General features: G+C 45.2%; 1 protein-coding gene across 2 annotated transcripts in view; it reads right to left on the bottom strand.

Moving 5' to 3' along the window:
- Window positions 1-21,818, bottom strand: part of LAS1L (LAS1 like, ribosome biogenesis factor) — a 145,787-nt gene that overhangs the window by 54,300 nt on the left and 69,669 nt on the right. For both annotated transcript variants that reach the window (XM_029607559.1, XM_029607558.1), the window contains exons 8-10: window positions 5,653-5,738; window positions 3,301-3,513; window positions 302-449 (exon numbers count right to left, since the gene is read on the bottom strand). In XM_029607559.1, the coding sequence (XP_029463419.1) occupies window positions 302-449; window positions 3,301-3,513; window positions 5,653-5,738 (447 nt within the window). The remainder of the gene's footprint in view (window positions 1-301; window positions 450-3,300; window positions 3,514-5,652; window positions 5,739-21,818) is intronic.

The following is a 21,818-nucleotide window of genomic DNA, read 5'->3' as shown; positions in this document are numbered from 1 at the left end:
ACTGTAACTTGGGAACTGGTTTGGGTCGCTAGATTTTGCTAGTTTCTTTGTAATTATGTACCATTCTTGTTTTTTTCCGTGACATGCTATTGCTGTCTGTATAAATTGAAATGTTAATAAAGTTATATTAAAAAAAAAAGTTTGGCAGTATTTTTGTACACCACCTCATTTGTGTTCTAGTCTGCAAAGAGTGACCCTCAAGTCTGCTTCTTCTTCAAGTTTCTCTCTTTGCTTTGGCAGTAAGTTCTACAGCAGCAGTGTATCTGTGCCCCTTAATAAAGTGCTTCCTTTTGAGACATACATGTGCATTAGCTGTGGCGTAGCCCGACATGGTGCTTCAAGGCACTGGTCCAGCAGCCTGTTCCACTGCAAGGGAACCTGACGCAGGAACAATTTCCACCTCCTCTTCACCTGCTTCTGGGTCCGGCTCAGGCCTCTTATTTTGTTCCCTGAAAGAAAGACCAGGATTGTCAGTACTAGCTTTTAATATTGCCGCCCCAACGCCACATCCCTCTGCCCTTATAAACAGGGATGAAACACCCACCTTCCGCACCAACTTGCTCATTTTTACTCATGTTCTTTGCATTAAATTAGCAACTGATCCAGTAAGAACTAGCCACAGATTAAAGGCAGGCTTCAGGATGGACTCTGAATTACAATCATTTTGCCCATTTCTGCTTGAGCATCACATATTCAGAAGAGTGTATGACAAACCAGCAAAGGAAACAAGAAGGGTATGAGTCATCCCACCATCTAACTCCAGATTTATTCCAAGACTAAAGTCTCTGGTATGCATGCATGGACTCAGATTTTGTATACCCTATCTGTGAAGTTATAGGTGCTCAGTACACTAGCATTACTGACCTGCTTTGTGTGTATAACAATCGGGCTGCTACGCAGCCCCCCTCCAGCAGAGCTCCGCATGCTCAAACCCGCTCTAGCCGCCGCCTTGAAGGTTGTATGACGCCTCAAGGCTTGCCCTATTTTACCCCGCCTCTCCCACTATTCGGGGCCCCATTATAGGAGTCACCTCGGCTCCTTGGTTAATGGGTGGCCCTTGGCCTTCTTGCCTTGTCCTGCAGTTTCCTTGGATCGTAGCCTTTGGGCCTTCTAGTCTTGCCTTGTCTTGTGGTCTGGTCAGGTCTCCTTAGCTGTCACCTGTTTTGCATGTACCTTGTTTTCCTTTAGTCCTTTACCTGTGTCTGTTTTCCCTGCTCTGTCCTGTCCTTGCCCTGCACCCTGTTCTGGTTCTGCTCTGTCTTTTGTCTACTTGTTCCCCTGTCTGGTCCTGGTCTTGTCTAGGCCTCCCAGTGGCCTACCTAGTCTTTCTGAATCCTGCCCTGCACCCCCTGTTTTACTTCATTTCCCCTTGTGGGGTTTTACCCTGTTCCTGCCTTTGTCTTCAGCTCCTGCCTTGCCCCAGCCTGTTTCGGCTTCCTATCAGCCTCTTTAGTCTGTCTTCTCAGTGCTGCTTTGGAATAGACTCCAACCTTGCCTGACCGCTGCCAGCCCTGACCTGGGCCTGCCATGTACCATGCCAAGAGTCCTACCGGCTCAACCCAAGGGGTAGGAGGCTGGGCAGGTAGTAGACCTGTACTTTTCTTGTAGGGGCAGTCCTCAGACCTAGTTGGCCAGTCTGGGACAGTGTGTGATGAGTTACTTTTACTTTAGTTTAATAAAATGTGATCGCCTATGCCTGGGCACTAGGTGATTTACAATCAGTACATTCAACACAGTGCAGCAATTAAATATTTAAATGAGAGTCAGGCATTTTCAGTGGCGCTCCAGTGGAAAAACTGCTGCTCCATCTGCCTTAGTTTCTAATATGCCATTCTGATATGCTAGCACATTTTGTTAATGTGTCATTACCTGTAACAGCACCTTGGGCTTGCAAAGTAGCCAGATAAATTGGACGTATTTGGGTAAATGGCACAGCTGCATATTCAGCAGCCACCACTTAGCAAGATAAGTCACTTATCTGGCTAAATAGTTAGCCGAATAGTTAGTGGGCAGGCAGTGAGCGTAAGTGGGCAGTGCAAATTATATAGCTAACTTAGCCAGTTAAGCAGCAACATTCACCCTTATGGATAAGTTAGAAGTGGCCCATAGCAGATCTAAAGTTAGCCAGACAAGCTTATCTGGCAAACTTTAATACTTATACTGCTGTGCTGCTGAATATTCCCTGTAAATTAGCCAGATGTGTCTTTTTTGGCCAATTTTCATAGCCATCTAGATCTAAATATCTACCCCAAAATGTCTTGCAGTTGGATATGGCATTTCTACTCAAGCTGGAGGTGCAAGTGTTTCTCTACCTGGATGACTAGCTGGTCAAGAACACATCTCGGGCAGGAACAAATGAATCCATTCAGAGCCACATTTGGGTGCTGCAGTCACGAGAGTTTGTCATGCAATACCCCAAGCTCAATCTGAACCAGACATCTCAATTAGAATTTAGAGCGCCTTGGCTAACGACCTCAGCCATGCCTATCTCCCCACCATCAGGGACAGCACCATAGTGGTCATGGTGCAAGGAGGTTCCTTTGGTTTATTCAACTCCCATGGCACGTGTCCACGTGAGTCAAGCCCAATGGACCTTAAACTACTGCCCATGCGCATTTAAAGGCTCCTACATCTTCCCAGAAACTTGGGAGGAATCTGCCCACTGGATGCATGGACATCCTCTGCAATTTCGGTACACACTGCTTGTTTTCAGAGAACATATTACATGTCCATTCCTGGTACGGTCAAAATGCAAATATTTCTGCAGCAGCAGGAAAGCATGCGACACACTCAGCTGCTCTTCTGTTAGAAAGGCTAAGGGCACTTTGGCAGACAGGATCCCTACCATTACTTAGGGCTTGACTTTCAAAGCCACACTTGCTCATAAAACCCAGTTTTACGTGCCTAGGGCTACGCGCTTCTAACCTAGTTCCAGGGCGGCAGAGTTGGAACTCATGTGCGTACTTTGATTTTAAAAAAAAGCGTGCGCATAAGTTAATGCACTTAACCTGCGCCATCTGAAAAAGAGATGTAATTCTGTGTGTACCGAGCCAAATATCTGTACACTTTCAAAACAAGCTTATGCATACAAGTTCACAATGAAAATGCTGCCGAAAGTCTGCGTGTACAGGTTATCCGCACAGCCATGAAGTTCCCCTCTTAGCTCACATGACAAGGACCAGGGAACACGTAGTAGCACTGCACTCACATTCTGTTGTCAAAATGTTTTTGGGAGAGGAGAAGGGAGGGGGGGGGCAGTAAATGGTGCAGAAGGCACAGCCTCGTAGAGCGTTAACTCACCAGCCCTGTGATTGCCAGACAGGATCTCATAGAGCCAGTGGAGCAAGTACTGGGGCCGGACCTCAGCGACAGACTTGTGGCACCCCCGCAGGTCATCAAACAGCTTCTCCAGCAAAACCTGCGTGAAAACCTGAGAGTGAAGACTCTTCAGCAGTGGCTGCCAAAATCGGAGGAGGGCCCGAGGAAGCTTCAAATTCACTAAGTCACCGCTCTCTGAAAGAAGTGAACATACAGTGCCCAGAGTTAGCTTCAACATGAAGAGAACGAATTGTCCATCAGCTCAGTCTATTCCTAGCATCCCACACCTCATGCTGGGGCTATCATCAGAGAAGATGCTAAGAAAATAAACAGATAATTAGGTAATTAACAAAAACAATCTGTGAAAGAGAGAACCCATCTTCAAGCTAAACACAGTGTAATGCACATTATAATCAGCTCAGTTAAAGCAAGCCACTGCTTTGCACCACATTGCCTATGCTTAGGTGACCCCCAAGTTGTACTACTCAGGTTTGGAGTAGTACAACTTGTACAATTTCAAGTAATGTTCCTGACACACAAAAATTCTCTTTTTGCCCCAAGATGGACTGATGTAAATCTTTGTAACACCAGCTATCAGAATCTAATCCGACTTACATCAAAATCTAATCAGCTCTGAACCTCTAAGTTATCCCATTAGCCCCTTGTAACTTTTCCCCACTTACTACTAAATCATCTTGAAAAGGCTAAAAAATTCCCAGTTATAGCACGTTTCCACAGCGTAAAAGGGCATATCATGGACTTTTTCCTTTCTTGCAAGGGATGCATCCTACATGTAAACATTTTCCCCCTTTGCTATGCATTTGTCCAGTATATGAAATACACTGAAAAAAGTGCACACAAGTTGCTATGCAGCTGGTGAAAAGCCAGAGAAGCTTTGGGTTTCTGTGCATCAGCGCTGCAGACCATCCTCTTCTGGTGCACCTCTGACACCAAGAGGCTGGAACACAGCAGGTCAATGGGACACCACACCTCTTTAGAAATCAAGCAGCCAAGGGCTGTTTCCAGAAGGACTGGACAGAAGAATATTTCTGGAAAGAAATACACAAATTCTTTACTCAAAGCAAAGGACAGGGCTGCCCTGATGACCAGTGCCGAGCATTGCCATGCAGATGGACCAGAGCTCAATTTTCCTGGGCCGGCTGGAGTTGCTGAAGAGGCAGAGTGCACAGCTCCTGGTCGTCATGCCAGGGCAGCACTTAAGTGGCTGAACTTCGGGTCCAGGCTAGCCAGGTTCTGAAGAGAGCCATAGCTGAGGGCTGTAGCTGTAATGGCTGGGCTAGGCCAGGGAAGGTGAAGGAGAATATAAAATAAGGCGACAGACAGCTACAGATGAAGCCTCCTGGTGTCACAGCCCAACACAAGCTGCCTTCCTCTGAGCTGGAAGGCCAAAGTAGCAGGAGCAAAAGTAAAATCACCAACGGGCTGTCATATTGCTTAGTTTGAAATATTTTAAATTAATGCCAGATAAAAAAAAAAGCTTCCAAATGTAAAAAGCATGCCAAAAGGAAAAAAGGATAGGTTAAGAGGAACGTCTCCAACATCAAGAAGCTCACAGAAAACAATTTACATTGTAACATGGTAAATGGCCCATCCAGTCTGCCCAGTTTTCTACTCTGGGTAGATGAGCATGTAAATTCCCTGTGTACTTAAACCAACCTATGCTTTATCTGACCTCTCAACCCTGTTTCTACCTCAGCTCTCTGTCTGTCCCAAGCTTGCTTAAATGCTGTTACAGTGCAGACCTTCACTGCTAGGCTGGTCTAGGCCTAGTCTTCCCTGTGGCTCTTGAGTTCCATATTTAATCCCACATCCAGGACCCACCATGTATCACCACTAACTTTTGGAATAATCCAAACAGCAGGCCACCCTGTGCTCATTGAGGCTACAGTTGTAACCATAGCCCCCATCATCCTTCTTGGACGTCCGATGCTGCTGCACCACCACTATGCACACTGGCTTATATCAGGGGAAGCAAAATGTTTCATCCGGAGGGCCATACTGGGGGCCGAGTCCCTCCCGGAGTCTGAGGTGCAAAATCACTTCTGGCCCAAAGTGACAGGCTGTCACTTGTGCAACATGGGATCATGGGCCAGATGTGGCCCACAGGCTGTGCAATGTGCACTTCTGGATGACTGGGCAAGCCCTCTATCTCCCTAATTGATGTCTTCTACTTTCCATTTTTCTTTTTTTTTTTTTTCCCCAGCATGCTTAGTCTACTGGAGCGTAACCAAAGGAGAGAGAATATATTTCAGAGCTGTATTAGTCTAAGCATTATGACTTGCATAATCTAAAAAGATCAATAAAGTTCCTGACCTTCCGGTTCGAGGCTTAGGGAGATCAGTTGTTCCACTGTTGGAATGAGGAAGCCGTTCTCCAGCAGAATCTCAGCCACAGTTTCACTTTAAGGCAAAAAGGAAAAAAAAAAAAAAAAAAAAAAAAAAAAAAAAAAAGAGTAGAACAGCATGTGAAAAGCAATTTAACAGAAAGGAATGTGAACCCTAAAGTTAACCCAAAGGATTCTCTTCAGCCAACTAAGAGCTAGCAGAGGGTAATGCCAGCAGCGTGCTATTCAGGTACAGACACACACACACCAAAATAAAAATAATACCATCAAATAAAGTTTTATTTCACATAGAAAAAATCAAGATGCCAAACATGTAGCTGATTTATATTTCGCTCCTGAGTCAAAAATCTTTGACCTTTAAAGGCAGGAGCAGCCAAACACGTGAGCCCAGATTTGAGTTAATCAGTTTGCTGATCATCATCATAAACCTATATCAGGATCACCAAGATTTAAATAACAGGGCAATGACCTAACAGGAAAAAGGAAACTAACAAACAATTTCAAATAAGCAAAATATCACTGAAGAAATCATCAGAAACCAAGAGAGAAGGGAGTGAGTCACCAATGCCCTGCTCTACCTCGACTACTAAACATAATGCTCAATGAGCCTACACATACGGAGTTTCAGAAACATCACAGCACCGCATTTAATAGCCGGAAATCTGCATGTTAATAGCAGTAAGACAAGAGGCTGGCTACACTGTACTACAAACGATACATCAAAGACTTTCCTCCAAATTAATTTACACTGATGCATTAATTCTGGACTATCAGAATTTCTACCTGAAAGGACAGATTTAAAATAATCAACTTTAAAAAAACACTCTGAGGTCAATTCTTAAAGCAGTTCATCTGGCTAAGTCCCAGGATTTAAAATCCTGCTGGTCTGACTGCCCTAGACGTAGCCGGCTAACTTTATTCAGCTACAAAAAGTTAGAATGGCTAAGTCCAGGGGAGGGGCTGGTTATCCAACTACCCCCCTCATTTATCAAAATGCACTAAGGCGTTTTCGCATGTGATAGCACCATATTGTATGGTGCAACGCAAATCCAAAAAAGGAGGAGGAGTTAGGGGCAGGAGTGGGCTGGGTTTACCATTTTGCGAAGCCCTATTGCACAGCTTTAATGCCGATTTCAGCTCCCAGAGGCCTAACCTAGCTATCAGGCACCTAAGGGGGTGAGAGACACACACAGACAGAGACACACACAGACAGAGACATACACAGAGACTAGCCATACTGACCTCACGCTAGATAGGTATTTATATCCCTATGGGAGGCCCACCTAGCAACTCAAGGTGAGGTTTAGGTATTAGTGGAGGGGTTAGGGGCCACTTTGACATTCAAAGAGAGACGTACGAACACAACAGTGGTCTCTAGTGAAGATTTGATGACCCTCGGAGTGAGGAAACTCAAAGATGAGATTTGTGCAATGTTCTCTCAACCTAGCTTAATGTTATCAGGTAGAGAGTCCATCAAGCTAGGTTGAGAGAACATTGCACAAATGTCAGCTTTGGATGAGTGTCCTCATTCCAAGGGTCATCAAATCTTCACAAGAGCACTGTTCTGTTCGTATGTCTCACTTTGAATGTCAAAGTGGCCCCTAACCCCTACACTAATACCTAAACCTCACTTTGAGTTGCTAGGTGGGCCACCCATAGGGATATAAATACCTATCTACTGTGGGGGCATTGTGGCTAGTCTCTCTCGTCCCCCAGTGGTTGTATGTAGGAAATACCACATTCTGGCACTTCTCTTGCGGTAACTTTGCTCTTTGCATAGGTATTAGTGCAAATTGTGATAAAGTGCCTATTAACTTAAAACACGCCCCTTTTTCTATCACGGGCGATATTTAGTGCATTTTGATAAATCCAGGCCTAAGTTAGTCAGATAAAGCTGAGTTGCTTACCTGTAACAGGTGTTCTCCTAGGACAGCAGGATGTTAGTCCTCACACATGGGTGACATCATTGGAATGAGCCCGGCACGGAAAACATGTCAAAATTCCTAGAGCTTTGAGTAGGCATATTGAGCATGCCCAGCATGCCACTATCCACTCGTCCACATAGGGTCCCCCTCTCCAGTTTCATAACATAGAATTACAATAAAAATTAAAAAAAAAATAGGAGGAACTCACCTCCGAGGGGTAGCAAGAGGGTTTCATAAGGACTAACATCCTACTGTCCTAGGAGAACATGTTACAAGTAAGCAACTCAGCTTTCTCCTAGGACAAGCAGGATGGTAGCCCTCGCACACGGATGAAACCCTAGCTACACGATGCTCCCCAACACAAAAGGGGACCAACAAGCACCAACGGGCATGACCAGTGCTGTTGGTAACAGAGGGGAAGACAGTCTGAACCCAGGCAAGGGGCCCTAGGTTGGGAGAGTTGGGTTCTACACCTCAAAGAGATTCCGCAGTACAGACTGGTAGGACCTACTGTCACGTCGGCCACTCCTATCCGGACAGTAGTGTGATGCGAATGTGTAGAGAGAACTCCACGTCGCAGCTTGCAGATCTCCTCCATGGGAAGTGCTCGCAAATGGGCCACTGACATGGCCATGACTAACAGAGTGAGCCTTGACATGACCCCCGCCTGGGTGTAACAAAGACTGAATCGGCTAACCAATTGGATAGTGTCTGTTTGGCAATGACAACACCCAATCTATTCCTGTCAAAAGAAATGAAAAGTTTGGTGGACTGTCTATGGGCTTCTGTTCGCTCCAGATAGAAGGCTAAGGCTCTCTTGCAATCCAAACTGTGCAGTACTCATTCGCCTTGGTGTGAATGGGGCCTGGGAAAGAATGTGGGCAGGACAAATGATTAGTTAAGATGGAAATCCATCACCACCTTAGGCAAAAATTTAGGGTGCCTATGTAAGACCATATTGTCATGATAAAACTTGGTATAAGTTGGATAAGTGACTAAGGTCTGGAGCTCACTGACCGCTGCCAAAAATTTGAACTTCCAGGTCAGGTACTTTAGGTCACAGGTGTGCAGTAGCTCAAAAGGAGCTTTCATCAGCTGAGCAAGCACCAAATTGAGGTCCCAAGACATAGCAGGAGGCCTTAGGGGAGACTTCAACTGAAGCAAACCCCGAATGAACCATACAGCTATAGGCTGCACAGAGATGGACATACCATCTATATCATAGTGGTATGCGCCAATTGCACAGAGTTGGTTTTTAGGCCAGCCTCTGAAAGGTGCAGAAGGTAATCAAGCAGTTTTTGTGTGGGAGGAGAAAGAATCTAGCCTTTTGCTCACATCACATGGCAAACCTCCTCCACATCAGTCCACAGGACTTTCTAGTGGAAGCCTTTCTAGAAGCCATGAGGACCCAAGACACATCCTCAGAAAGATCAAGCAGCTGCAAGATTAACCTCTCAACATTCAGGCTGTGAGCGATAGGGCCTGGAGGTTGGGATGCCGCAGCTTGCCTTGATCTTGCGCGATGAGATCTGGGAAAGTCCCCAGACCGATCAGTTTCCAGATGGACTACTCTCGAAGAAGTGGAAACCAGACCTACATCAGCCAATGAGGGGCAATGAGGATCATAGCTCCCGAAGCTTCAGGCAGGCTTCATAACTAGAAGAATCAGAGGATACACGTACAGAAGATCCTTGCGTGAGTGGATTGCCATCTGACCTGTACAGCTAGCAGAACTGAGACACCTTCCTGTTGCAGGGGTATGTGAACAAGGCCACATCTGGAATTCCCCAGAGGCGGAAATCCAATTCACCAACCCCTAGTCCAGCGACCATTCGTGGGGCCTGAAAGCTTGACTCTGTCTGATATCACGTTTTCCATTATGGTCAGAATCGTGGCCTGGAGCGCCATCCCATGAGACAGAGCCCAGGACCAGATCTGGATGCCTCCTAATACAGGAAGTAGGACCCTGAGCCTCCCTGCTTGACGATATACTACATTGCTACCTGGTTCTCTGTTTGAATTAGGACAATTTTGTTGGACAGCAAATCTCTGAAAGCCCATAGAGCGTACCTGATCACCCGGAGCTCCAGGAAGATGATTTGACATTGTGCTTCCTGGGCAGACCACAGGCCTGGGTGCAGAGCCCGTCTTCATGACCAACCTACCCCAAGGTGGACGCATCTGTGGTGAGGATAATTTGGGAAGGGGGAGTTTGGAAGGATATTCCCTGCTCCAAATTTGAGAGAACCCACCATCAGGACAAGGAGTCCCGTAGAAACGAAATGATGCAGATGTGTGCCTGGAGGACCTGGGTCGCCTGGCCCCACTGTGACCTCAAGGTCCACTGGGCTCTGTGCATGTGTAAATGTGCCAAGGAAGTAACATGGTTGAAGCCACATGGCCCAACAGCCTCAATCTGTACCGAGCTGACACCTGCAGGCTCTGTTGAATCACCTCCACTATGGATGCCAAAGCAACCACACTGGAGTATGGTAGGAAGGTTTTCACATGAGCCATGTCTAGCAGGGTTCCTAAGTCCATTTGAGGTGATGGGCTGAGACGGGACTTCGGGTAGTGACTCCAAACATCCAGATGGTCAAACGCAAAGACCAATCTGCTCCTGCCTGAGAGGTGCTCTTGACCAGCCAATCATCCAGATAGCGGAAAACATGTACTCCCAGTCTGCGGAAGTATGCCCCCACCACAGCCAGACATTTTGTAAAGACATGTGGGGGCCAATGCTAGCCCAAAACGGCAACACACTGTACTGAAGTGCTGTTTTCCCACCACAAATCTGAGATATTTCCTATGACGTGGAAAGATCTCAATGTGAATGCAGGAAATCAGGGTGACTAGGGAAACCATCTTGAACTTTTTTTTTTTTTTTTAACCTGTTCAAGGCCCTCAGGTTTAGGATGGAATGGAGTGTCCTTGTTCCCTTTGGAATCAGGAAGTACCAGGAGTAGAATTCCCTGTCCCCCCCTTTGCCTTGGTGGGACAGGCTCAACCACTCTGGCCGTTAAGAGGGCAGAGAGCTCCCTTAATAATACCTTCTGATGCAGTAACGGCCCACAAAACGGGTACGGAGGAGAATTTGGAAGGACACTTAACAGACAATAGACAGAACCCACTGGTCCAAGGTTATACTGGCCACCAATTCACAAAGGCCGCAGTGTCACTGCCAGCCTCAACAGAGCTTCCTAGGAGGAGGAACTGGCATTGGTCTGGAGAGGTATCTGTGGCCAGGCAGGCATCAATGACATCCTGGGAACCGGTGCCAGCTGGGTCAATAACACACAGATGAGCACATTGAGGCGCTCCAGAAATGGTTCCAGCAGGGAGAGCGTGGGCAACAATACCTTCTGTGCCACTGGTTCGATGCCTCGCAGTCCCCGATTGACCGCCAGTTGAACTCTGCATTCCAACTCCTCCTTGAAGGTTGCTGATGCTAAAGAAGACTAGGAGGCAGGAGGACTAGGACCAGTGGAGACTGTCGTGGACCCCTGGCATCGATGGAGGATGGGCAATCCTCGCCACAGGGTCACTTCCCTTGGTGCTTGGCCCAGTCTTTCCCTGATGCAGAGGTCGAACACAACGAACCCAATAACCTCAACCTGGAAGAGACTGAGAGGGACTGGTCCCTAGTGCCCCTAGCTGCCGATGCCATGGACAGAGCAGACAGCTCCACCCGTGTCGATGGCTCAGTGTAGCTCCATGGTCCTTAAGTGTCTATGCCACCAATGCCACTGACTCAGACTCTCACCCTGAGGAGCTTCTCCAACTTGTCAAGGCAAACACGACATCCCTTCGGGGTCACCTGGTCACACAGGTATCACCTGCAAAGGTCATGCGATGCCCCCAGGCAGAGGATGCACACATCATGTGGAAACATGATAGATATAATCCTCGAGCACTGAGCACATAGACAAAAACCCGACGCCATGACGATATGAACTGAATGGGTGAAAACGACAAGGGAGGCGGCAGGAAACTACGCTGGCGAGGTATGGAAGCAAAAGAAAACTTGCCAAATCGCCAAAAAACCTGACTAATACAGAGGGAACTGGAGAGGGACCCGCACCGAGAAAAGATGCAAGAAAAGTCCGAAAATTTTCCCCGATAACTTTTTAAAATAAAAAGCTCATGAGCTCAGTAACCACAAGGTGAAAGCTCCGCAAAAAAAAACAAAGACTGAAGAGGGACCCTGAGTGGACGCGTGGTACAGGGCATGCTCAATATGCCTAGTCAAAGTTCTAGAAACTCTGACAGAAATGTTTCGTGCCAGGTTCCATCTGATGTCACCCATGTGCGAGGACTGCCATCCTGCTTGTCCCAGGAGAAAAGCCAATTTCCAGCATTATCTGGCTAACATATGCGGACAGCAGTTCTAAAGTTATCGGGATAAGCTTATCTGTCTAACTTTGACACAGCCATTTATATTCAGCACCGCGGATAATTTTATCCAAGTTAGCTGGATGCCCCACAGCTGAATACTCTTTCAGCTTTACAAGCTTTTTCCTCTTCACATAAAACCAGTTTAACGTACAGCTCGCTAATATAAAGAAAACAAATGGAAAGGAACCGCAAGAGTCCTGCACTGCACAGTTATTGCATCAGCCCCATGTACACAGGCCATAAAATGACCTTTCTAACTTCTAAGGGGCATCACAGAGAGGCAGGATTTGAGCCCTTATCTCCTGTTCTCAGCTTTCTACTTCAAATCAGACCATCCCTCCCCCTCCAATCTCTGTAACCTGCATGAACAGACTTTCCAGAATTTGATTGTTTTATAACTACAATGGGTATGTAAGGAATATAATTAAGGGATTAAAGGAATATTAATAGAAAACTTGAAGAAGAGTAGTTATCTGACTATTAGCTGGCTGGATTACGCTTTCCCAAAAGCATTTTACAGTTAAGTGGCAACTCTGAGCAGAATGCATGGCTGCAAAGCTTCGTGCATTTTGTAGCTACTCAAAGGGAATCTCCCTGGCTAGCACAAGTATGTGACATGCAAACCCATGCAGAGTTTTAGCCGGGCTGAAGAAGGCAAGTTTTTACAGGCAGATTTATCTGGATAAATGGCTTTGAAAAATGCCCTCAATGTCAAATAACCTGCATAGCACACAGAAACTGTGGGTCGAGGGCTTAAGGCTCACCATCAGCCACGTGAGCAGCTCTCTCAATGCTCCCACTGCATTCTTCCAGACAGGCGCTGCAAACATCAGCCCTCCAACCTCAGAATGAGGAGTCCAAGGTTAATATCGCTCGGCACGAGCATTACACAGAGTGAGACAAGAGAAGAGAAAGGAAGGGTAGTAAAGAATGGGGACCCTTATCTCTCAAGAGAATGAAGTGGTGCAAAAGTTGTCATTGGTGGTGGTCTTACATGGCAGGGTGTCAAGCTGCAATCCTCGAGGGACGCAGATGGTCTAGTTTTCAGATTTCCTTACTAAACATGCATGAGACACACATGCATGGCCCGACTGCTGCCTAGCCCTGGAGGATTGCAGTTTTACCCTCCTGCAAGGGTGTGGGTGCTGCTTATGCAAATTCTTTTCCACACACTAGAAATCCCTAAGAGATGAAAGTGGCTTAAATATTACCATCTGCATAACGGCACCTTTCCCTCCCTCCCTTTGCTTCATCCTGTCACAGTACACACAGGCAGTTCAATATTTAACATTAACACTCCTATTTGGTAAAATTAATACTAGTTTCAGATTTTATATGGCACTTGAAAGCAAAGGCACATTAACACAAGGAAGCACCATACACTGTAAGAGCACGGGAAAGAGGCCGACAGACAGAGACATTCTTATGAAAGGCGACTTTGAAAATGTGACTTTTCAAGTTGGCCCAAAAGAGAGGGCGATGGCATATTAGAAGGAAGTTTGTTCCAAAAAGCTGGTGCCAGGCTCCTGACCTGTAATCCAGGTCAGGAGCCTGGGTGGGGTTTTATTTTTTTCCCATTTTGTTGGTTGGGGTGGGTGGGGGGGGGGGTTGTTTTGGTTTTAGTCGGTGCTATTTTAAAATACAGCACACAAATATTTTAGCGTTCACTAAAAGGTTATAGCTCCTACCCATAGGCAATGCACACCAAAAGCAACCTCACCCAGTCCAATACAGATCCCCCAGCCACTGCACCAACTGACTCAAAGGACAGCCAACGCCACAAGCAACTGGGGATCAGTGCTGCTCTTTCAACCCCAGAACTTATGGACAAGCCTGGGGTTTCTTGAGGAGGAAGGGGGAGCTTGTTTCCTAACTCACAGGCCGATACAGTACAGTGCGCTCCACCAGAGCGCACTGTTAGCCCAGGTTTCGATGCGCGTTTGCTTTACCCCTTATACAGTAAAGGGTAATAGCGCGTTGAAAATGCGCATCCAACCCCTCCCCCCCCCCCGAAACTAATAGCGTCCGCAACATGCAAATGCATGTTGATGGCTCTATTAGTTATTCATAGCGATATTAAGTCGAAGGCCCCAAAAGTAAAAAAAAATTAAAAATTAAAATCAGCCCGCGGCCCGGAAGACGGATGCTCATTATGCTGGCATCCGTTTTCCGAGCCCGTGGCTGTCAGCGGGTTTGAGAACCGATGCCAGCAAAATTGAGCGTTGGCTGTCAAACCCGCTGACAGCCGCCGCTCCTGTCAAAAAGGAGGCGCTAGGGACGCACTTGTGTCCCTAGCGCCTCCTTTTACCACGGGCCCTAATTTGCATAGGCCGCCCTCCTGAATCACACGCCCAGGAGAGTGGCCTGTGCGTGCGCTGGGAGAGCGGGCACTCGCCACCTGTCCTGCGCATTTTTTGTATCGGCCTGTCAGGTAGCATGGGGGATTTTTAAATGGTGAGACAAAATGAAACAAAAAAAAAAACCATTTTCTTTGGTTTTCATTTCTTAAAGAAAATAAATCAAGAAATGACATTAATATTTACTATTTTGTTTCCAACAAAAGCAAGTGCTGAGAATTTACATCCTTTTATTCTGTTGGATATGCCTCGGTACAGTTTTCCAGAGTTCCTGGTACAGACCAGCAGGAAGGACTCTCTCCTATTACAATAAATGTCAGCACCAAGTATAAAGAGTTAATCTAGTTAGACGTCTGGCACACAAAGAGATCTCCTCTGTACATTATCCATACACACACAGTCGAGCTAACCAAACACTATTTCAGTTACGTTTGAAAAGACCTCGTAACATTTAGTGTCCTATTTCACCCTGAAGTAAGAATATAGCATAGGCGTCTGCTTACAGCCACTGAAAAGAAACTTGTTAAAGGTTTGAGAACTGATATTCCAGCAACCATCAAGCACAAACATTCACTTTCCACAGCTAGCACCAAAGCAACCCCAATCCAGCCCCCCTCCTAAGCCACCAAGAGCTGGGAAAGCCTGCAATCACATGGCCGGCGGGGGCTGCCAGACTGCCCCTGCTTTCTGACACTGTGGCTTGGCAAGCTGGTTTGACTTCCTCATATGACCACAGTGAGAGTTAAAGGGTGGTGGGAAGGTAACCAAGTCAGTATCTGGTACTTTTACAAAAAGGTCAGTAATTCTCTTCCCAGAAAAAAAACACTGGGGAGGAAAAAAAAAAGTGACGGCTGAGATTCCCTGCATAGGAGATTGAGTAACCTTTAGTACAAGCTTCTCCTTGAGCATTAGATTTAGCAATTTCAGGAAGGAACTAAACAGTCTGTACTTTCACAGGCATATTTTGAAAGTAATGGCTAGTTTACATGGCATTTATTTTAACAGCATTTTAATCTATGTTTATGTGAGTACTGTCTCCACAGATGTTAATGTTTTATTGTAAGCTGCCCAGAATGACGACAAACTGGATGCGGCAGAATATCAATTTTTAAAAAATGTATAGTCTGTAAGTGGAATCACAAAGAAATAAAAGCCAAGAAACTTTACTTCTCCCTACCCCTGATAGTGACTCATGGATGCTGCACGGGTCCTCAGGTTGCATTTTTTTAAGACTTGGAAGTTTTCCCTCCTACAAGGGATGGGATCAGGTGCCACGAGCCTTCTTTTATAACTCCCCAGGACTCTCTCCCCCCAGCTTCAAGTCCAGTAACTGCAGCCACAGTCCTAGGCTGGGACCCTTAAATGCAACCACTAGACGTCGCCATTGCTCGAGGACTCTCTGCAGCATCCCCAGCCCTGGGAACGGAGCCTCAGTCCTTCTCATGGCAGTTCAAAATAGCTAAGGTACAATCTTGCTGAATAATCACTTCTCTTCCCATCCCTACTTCTGCTCAAAGCACCATTTCAAAGGTCCAACAAAGAGGATCGCATACAGACACAGAGCAGACATAGAAAGTTTATTTCAGAAAGATGCCTCTAATGCTTTGGCTTGTAGATAGTAAAACCCGCTATTCTCCAAGCCACAATCCCGATGTTCTGGTTTATAAGCCCATTCCCAAGGCCCACTAGGAGCATAGGAAGTCAAGTACAGAAACCATTTTGGAAACTGACATGCCCAAGGCCATCTTCTTTGCCCACACCTTTTTTCTAACGTGAAAATGTACACTTCATGCTGACAAGGCAAAGAAGGAAGCAATAAACTCAACATGTCCCAAAGTGTCTTTAACATGCTCAAGAGAGGACAAAATAGTCTGTTTTAAGGTTGCAGAGTTGAACGCTTACAAATGCTACTATTCTGAAAGAAGTCATGTTCCCTTTGTAACACTACAGTTTGTACCGGAAATAAAATATCCACAACACGTTCTGCAGATCAAGTCAAACATTAGCTGAAGGGGTGGAAGACAGACAATTCATGCAATGGCAGACAGACTTCCGTCAGTTTAAACCAGTGATCTCAACACAACATTCTCATCAGCTACTCGCACACATACACAGATACTTCCTACCTCACAATCAAGCCCAGAAGTTTCAAACGTGGCTTTCTTGGGGAATGCTGGAACAAGAAAGCAATGGATCTGTGTTCTCCAGAGACTGAAGGAGAGTTGTTCAGTTTTGGAGCGGTGACAGAAGGCATGAACTAAGAGAATCAGACTGGAAATCCCAAAGCAAGAGTCAATCATAGGTGCAATGGAAAAGTGACGTGCTTGAACGGAGGGGCACAACAAATCCAGCTGGCTTCATTTCCAGCTCAAAGTTGGGGGTCCATGGATTACCCTGCAAAAACTTAGCAAAAGAAGGAACAGCTGGCCCCACTGCTCCTCTGAGAATCACAAACACAAAACATATCAGAGAAAAGGACCACAGTTTATGGTAATGGTAATGTATTTTTGATAAACCAAACTTTCTCAATCACATCAAAATGAAATGCAATAAAAATAGGAAAAGTAATACAATATAGTAAACCAATATACCAATAAAAAAAATAAGGTGATACAATACAGTAAAACCAAAAGACAAAAAAATAAGCATTAACACACAGAAAACAAAGTCAATATAAAAATAAATCCAACACACAATATCAAGTTCCCCACATCTCATAAGTATTTCAACAAGAAGTACAGTAAAAAAAAAAAATTGCAAGAACTTAAAATGCTCATAGTTTTAATCAAAAACTTGAGAAAAGCTAGGATGTAACCAATTTCCTGAATTTCAAATAATTGCCTTCCAAACGGATATCCAGAGGCAATGAGTTCCAAAGCACGGAGACCTGATGATATTGCAACACAGACTGTCAAGTATCCTCTAAATAAATTTCCTTCGGAGAGGGCAACGTAAGGAGACTTTTCTGAGATGAACTCAGACACCATGATTTTGAGATAAGGGCTCAACAAACTGAACAAGTATTCAGGAAGACCCTTGGAAAGTGATTTATGGGTCAAGCAGAGTATTTTAAACAAAATTCTAAAACAAACAGGTAGCCCTCTGAGAAGAGCCAAAATATGGTCGAATTTTGATAAACTCTTTATGTTATGATCCTAGCTAAAGTGTTCTGAAGCAAATGTAATCTTTTTAATCTGGATTCAGTGACTCCTAAAAACAAAGAATTACAGTCATCAATTTTAAAATGTACTAATGCACAAGATAAGAGTCAAATCAGATGCCAACAAGTAAAAGTTTAATCGGTGGTTCATTCTAAGACAAACATAAGAACTTGCCATGCTGGGTCAGACCAAGGGTCCATCAAGTGCATCCTGTTTGGCATCCTGTTTCCAACAGAGGCCAAACCAGGCCACAAGAACCTGGCAATTACACAAACACTAAGAAGATCCCATGCTACTGATGCAATTAATAACAGTGGCTATTCCCTAAGTAAACTTGATTAAGAGCAGTTAATGGATTTCTCCTCCAAGAACTTATCCAAACCTTTTTTGAATCCAGCTACACTAACTGTACTAACCTCATCCTCTGGCAACAAATTCCAGAGCCTAACCGTGCGTTGAGTGAAAGAATTTTCTCCGATTAGTCTTAAATGGGCTACTTGCTAACTTCATGGAATGCCCCCTAGTCCTTCTATTATTTGAAAATGTAAATAACCGATTCACCTCGTTCAAGACTTCTCATGATCTTAAAGACCTCTATCATATCCCCCCTCAGCCGTCTCTTCTCCAAGCTGAACAGCCCTAACCTCTTCAGTCTTTCCTCATAGGGGAGCTGTTCCACCCCTTTATCATTTTGGTTGCCCTTCTCTGTACCTTCTCCATCGCAACTATATCTTTTTTGAGATGCGGCGACCAGAATTGTACACAGTATTCAAGGTGCGGTCTCACCATGGAGTGATACAGAGGCATTATGACTTTCCGTTTTATTAACCATTCCCTTCCTAATAATTCCTAACATTCTGTTTGCTTTTTTGACTGCTGCAGCACACTGAACAGACGATTTCAATGTGTTATCCACTATGATGCCTAGATCTCTTTCCTGGGTGGTAGCTCCTAATATGGAACCTAACATCGTGTAACATCGTGTAACATCGTGTAACTATCAGCATTCTATGTTATCAGTGTTCTATGTAATTAGCAATTAGCATTTAGCTTTCTATGTTATCAGCGTTCTATTAGCATTTTATGTTCCATGTAATTAGCATGCTCTCATGCTTATGTTCAGTTTCAATGTAAACCGAGACGATATGCAATATCTTGTATGAATCCCGGTATATAAAAATGTTAAATAAATAAAATAAATAACTACTGCAAGCGTTATTTTTCAGGGTCTTGTGCTACTTCAAAAAAATGCCTGTTAATGGAGGGAATTTGTGTCGCTGTTGCTAAGGTGACAACAGAATTTGAAGTTTTTTCTGAGGGAGCACGAGGCAGTGGCTCAGGAAGGCTATTCCAGGTGCAAAGGGCAGAGTCGGGTGCTGGAGATGGAGAAGGGAATGAATTTTGGGAGGAGAAATATAGGAACATGTTATGCCACTTTTGTATCAACTTCATTGGCTTCCACTGAAGCGGAGAATTACATTTAAGATTGTATCTTTAGTTTTTAAATTGGTTGATATGAATGACCAGAATTATTTGGCTAAGCTGCTAAAACCATATTTGCCAATTAGGCCACCGTTCTCAGGTGAAGTTTTTTTTTTGACTGTCCATCTCTATCAAAGACAGTCTTTACAAGTTACTAGGTCACAGGCCTTTTCGGTTATAGATCCCACTTTCTGGAACCACTTACCTATCTCATTGCTTTCTATAAATGATTTTGGTATTTTCAGAAAACAGTTGAAGGCCCATCTTTTCCAGGAAGCATTTCTAGCATAACGACTGTGTATTTTAAATATGATTGTGTATTTTAAGGGGTTGTTTACCATGTATTTTAACTCTTGATTATGTAACTACTTTGAAATTGTACAATCTAAATGTTGGAAACCACCGAGCACAGTGGTTCTGATACAGGCGGGCAATAAATGATTTTTAAATAAATAAATAAGGGAGATAAGAGAGGAGAGGTAGGGAGACGTTGCAGAAAGCACACACTTGTGAGTACAAGAAGCTATGATCTTCATGTGGGAGTGGCTTGACAAGAGGGGTTGTATGGCCATAATGACATTGAAAGATAAGGTCATGCAGCTGAATTTTGAAGACCGCAATGGAGTGAGAGATGGTTCAGTGGTAAATCCATGAGGAGCAGGTGGTGATGCAAATTCCACCGGAAGTCTATTCCAGGTGTCCATGTAACAGAACAGCTCTTTTCAGAAAAAAAGAGGGCTTCAACTCCACGACTGACTGAGCTTCACTACCAAGTTTCCGATGTAAAAAATATTAATTAAAAAATAAGGTTCCAAGTCTGCTGTCATCATCCTATTTATTTCTGTCAAACCTCAGAGGTCATGAAATGCACAGAGCAAAAAAATGAATGAAAACCATTAAAGTGTCACATAAAAGGTGGAAGTGAATATGCCAAACGACGTTATCAGCCATGGCCACCTTTCCCCATAACAGGCCACAGGTTTCTCCTGCCAGGTCACAGTGACAGGAAAATTCCACCTCTCTCCGCTTTTAAGAAGGGGCAGGCAGACAAGTGAGCTGTCAAAGCAATTTGCACCCTTTGATTCCCCCACCCAGGAACTAACTGCAGCTCTCCAAACAGGACTGACAAAAAAACAACTGGAGGCTGGGAATGCTTTTCACTTGAACACAGAGATGAAGACTATTTTCAGCTGCACAAGGTGATCTGAAATGGAACAAGCTTCACTGCTCTAAGTCTGTCACTTGATCAGGAGCGTTCTCCAAACATTTCCATCTGGCTCTTGCTTTTCAGATAAAGCAAAAAAAAAAAAATCTGCTTCAAAACCTGAATCAAATATGGTGCCCGTCAGAAAGCAAATGCGACATATTGTATGGGTTTCTCTGTTTATGAGCTGCTGTTTAATATTGGACTTTTCTTGATTTAGACTCATTTCTGGGGGCGGGGAACACTGCTCAGTCTCTATTTCTGGCCCTGCCACACCTTCCTTGTCCATGGCTGGATCCAGTCCGTACAGCAAGGTTTACTTTGCATTTTTTGCTCATGCGCAACAGCCTGGGCAGTCAACGAGCAAGATGCACAGGAAGGAGGATGGGGGAGAAGAGAAGCGAGAAGGAAGGAAAGAAGTGAGGAGAGGGAGTTGCATGCCACATACTCTTTGCCATCCACTCATCTATACCTCTCACCCACCCCTGTAAGGCACTGCATGTTTGCCAGTTTCCATGTAGTTTACAAATTACTGCTGCTGACTTCTACCACCTGGGAACTCTGTCCCCTCCCCACCCTCCCACATGGAAAACAGGGACCCCCCTTCCCCTGAAAAAAAAAATCAATTCTAACATTTTACACGTACGAATCATTTATCTTATCATTTCTATAGCATCCAGGGCACTTTACAAATCAACTACAATATGGGGCAGATCTTTAAACCTGCGCGCGGGCATAGATTCGTTCGCGCAACCCGGCACGAACGAATCTATGCCCGATTTTATAATATGCGCGCGCAAGGGGGTGAACAATTGTGCAACTTGCACGCGCCGAGCCGCACAGCCTTCCTCTGTTCTCTCAGAGGCCGCTCCGAAATCGGAACGGCCTCGGAGGGAACTTTCCTTCCCCCCCCCCCCCCGCACCTTCCCCTATCTAACCTGCCCCCCAGCTCTATCTAAAACCCCCTCCTAACCTTTATTTTAGAAGTTAAGCCTGCCGGCTCTCCAACCCCCAGCACAGGCTGCTGTGCCGGAGGACTCGGGACCGCCCCCCCCCGACCGCCCCAGACCACCCCCTGACCTCCGGACCGCCCCCCCCCCAGACCGCCCCAGGACCACCCCCTGACCTCCGGACATGCCCCTTTTTTGAAGCCCTGCGACATATGCACGTCCCGGGGCTTGCGCGTCCCGCTGAGCCTATGCAAGATAGGCTCGGCGCACGCAGGGGCAGCTTTTCGGGGGTTACGCGCATAACCCTTTGAAAATCTGCTCTTAAGTCCTTAACCAAGAGCTTACAACCTAACACGTGAATTTTCAAAGGAGTTACGCATGTAGATGTAACATACTATTGTAGTAATGTTCAAAAGCCATTTACCCACATTAAGTGCACTTAACATGGGCAAAACCCATTGACGATTAAATGGCATATATTGTAGCAATTTTCAAAAGCTCACTTGCACGGATAAAATACATTTACATGTGTAAAACCCATTTTTAAGTGTGCAAATGCTTTGAACATCAGGCCCTTAGTGTGTTCGGAGGCAACAGGAGAGAATGTATTTTTCTTGAACAGCCACAGACAGCCCACAGAAACAGACATTTAAAATAATAT

Source organism: Rhinatrema bivittatum, chromosome 6 (genome assembly GCF_901001135.1).
Source record: "Rhinatrema bivittatum chromosome 6, aRhiBiv1.1, whole genome shotgun sequence".
Taxonomy (NCBI): Eukaryota; Metazoa; Chordata; class Amphibia; order Gymnophiona; family Rhinatrematidae; genus Rhinatrema; species Rhinatrema bivittatum.
Note: the sequence above shows the minus strand (reverse complement) of the source record. Positions and strands in the feature narration are given on the sequence as shown.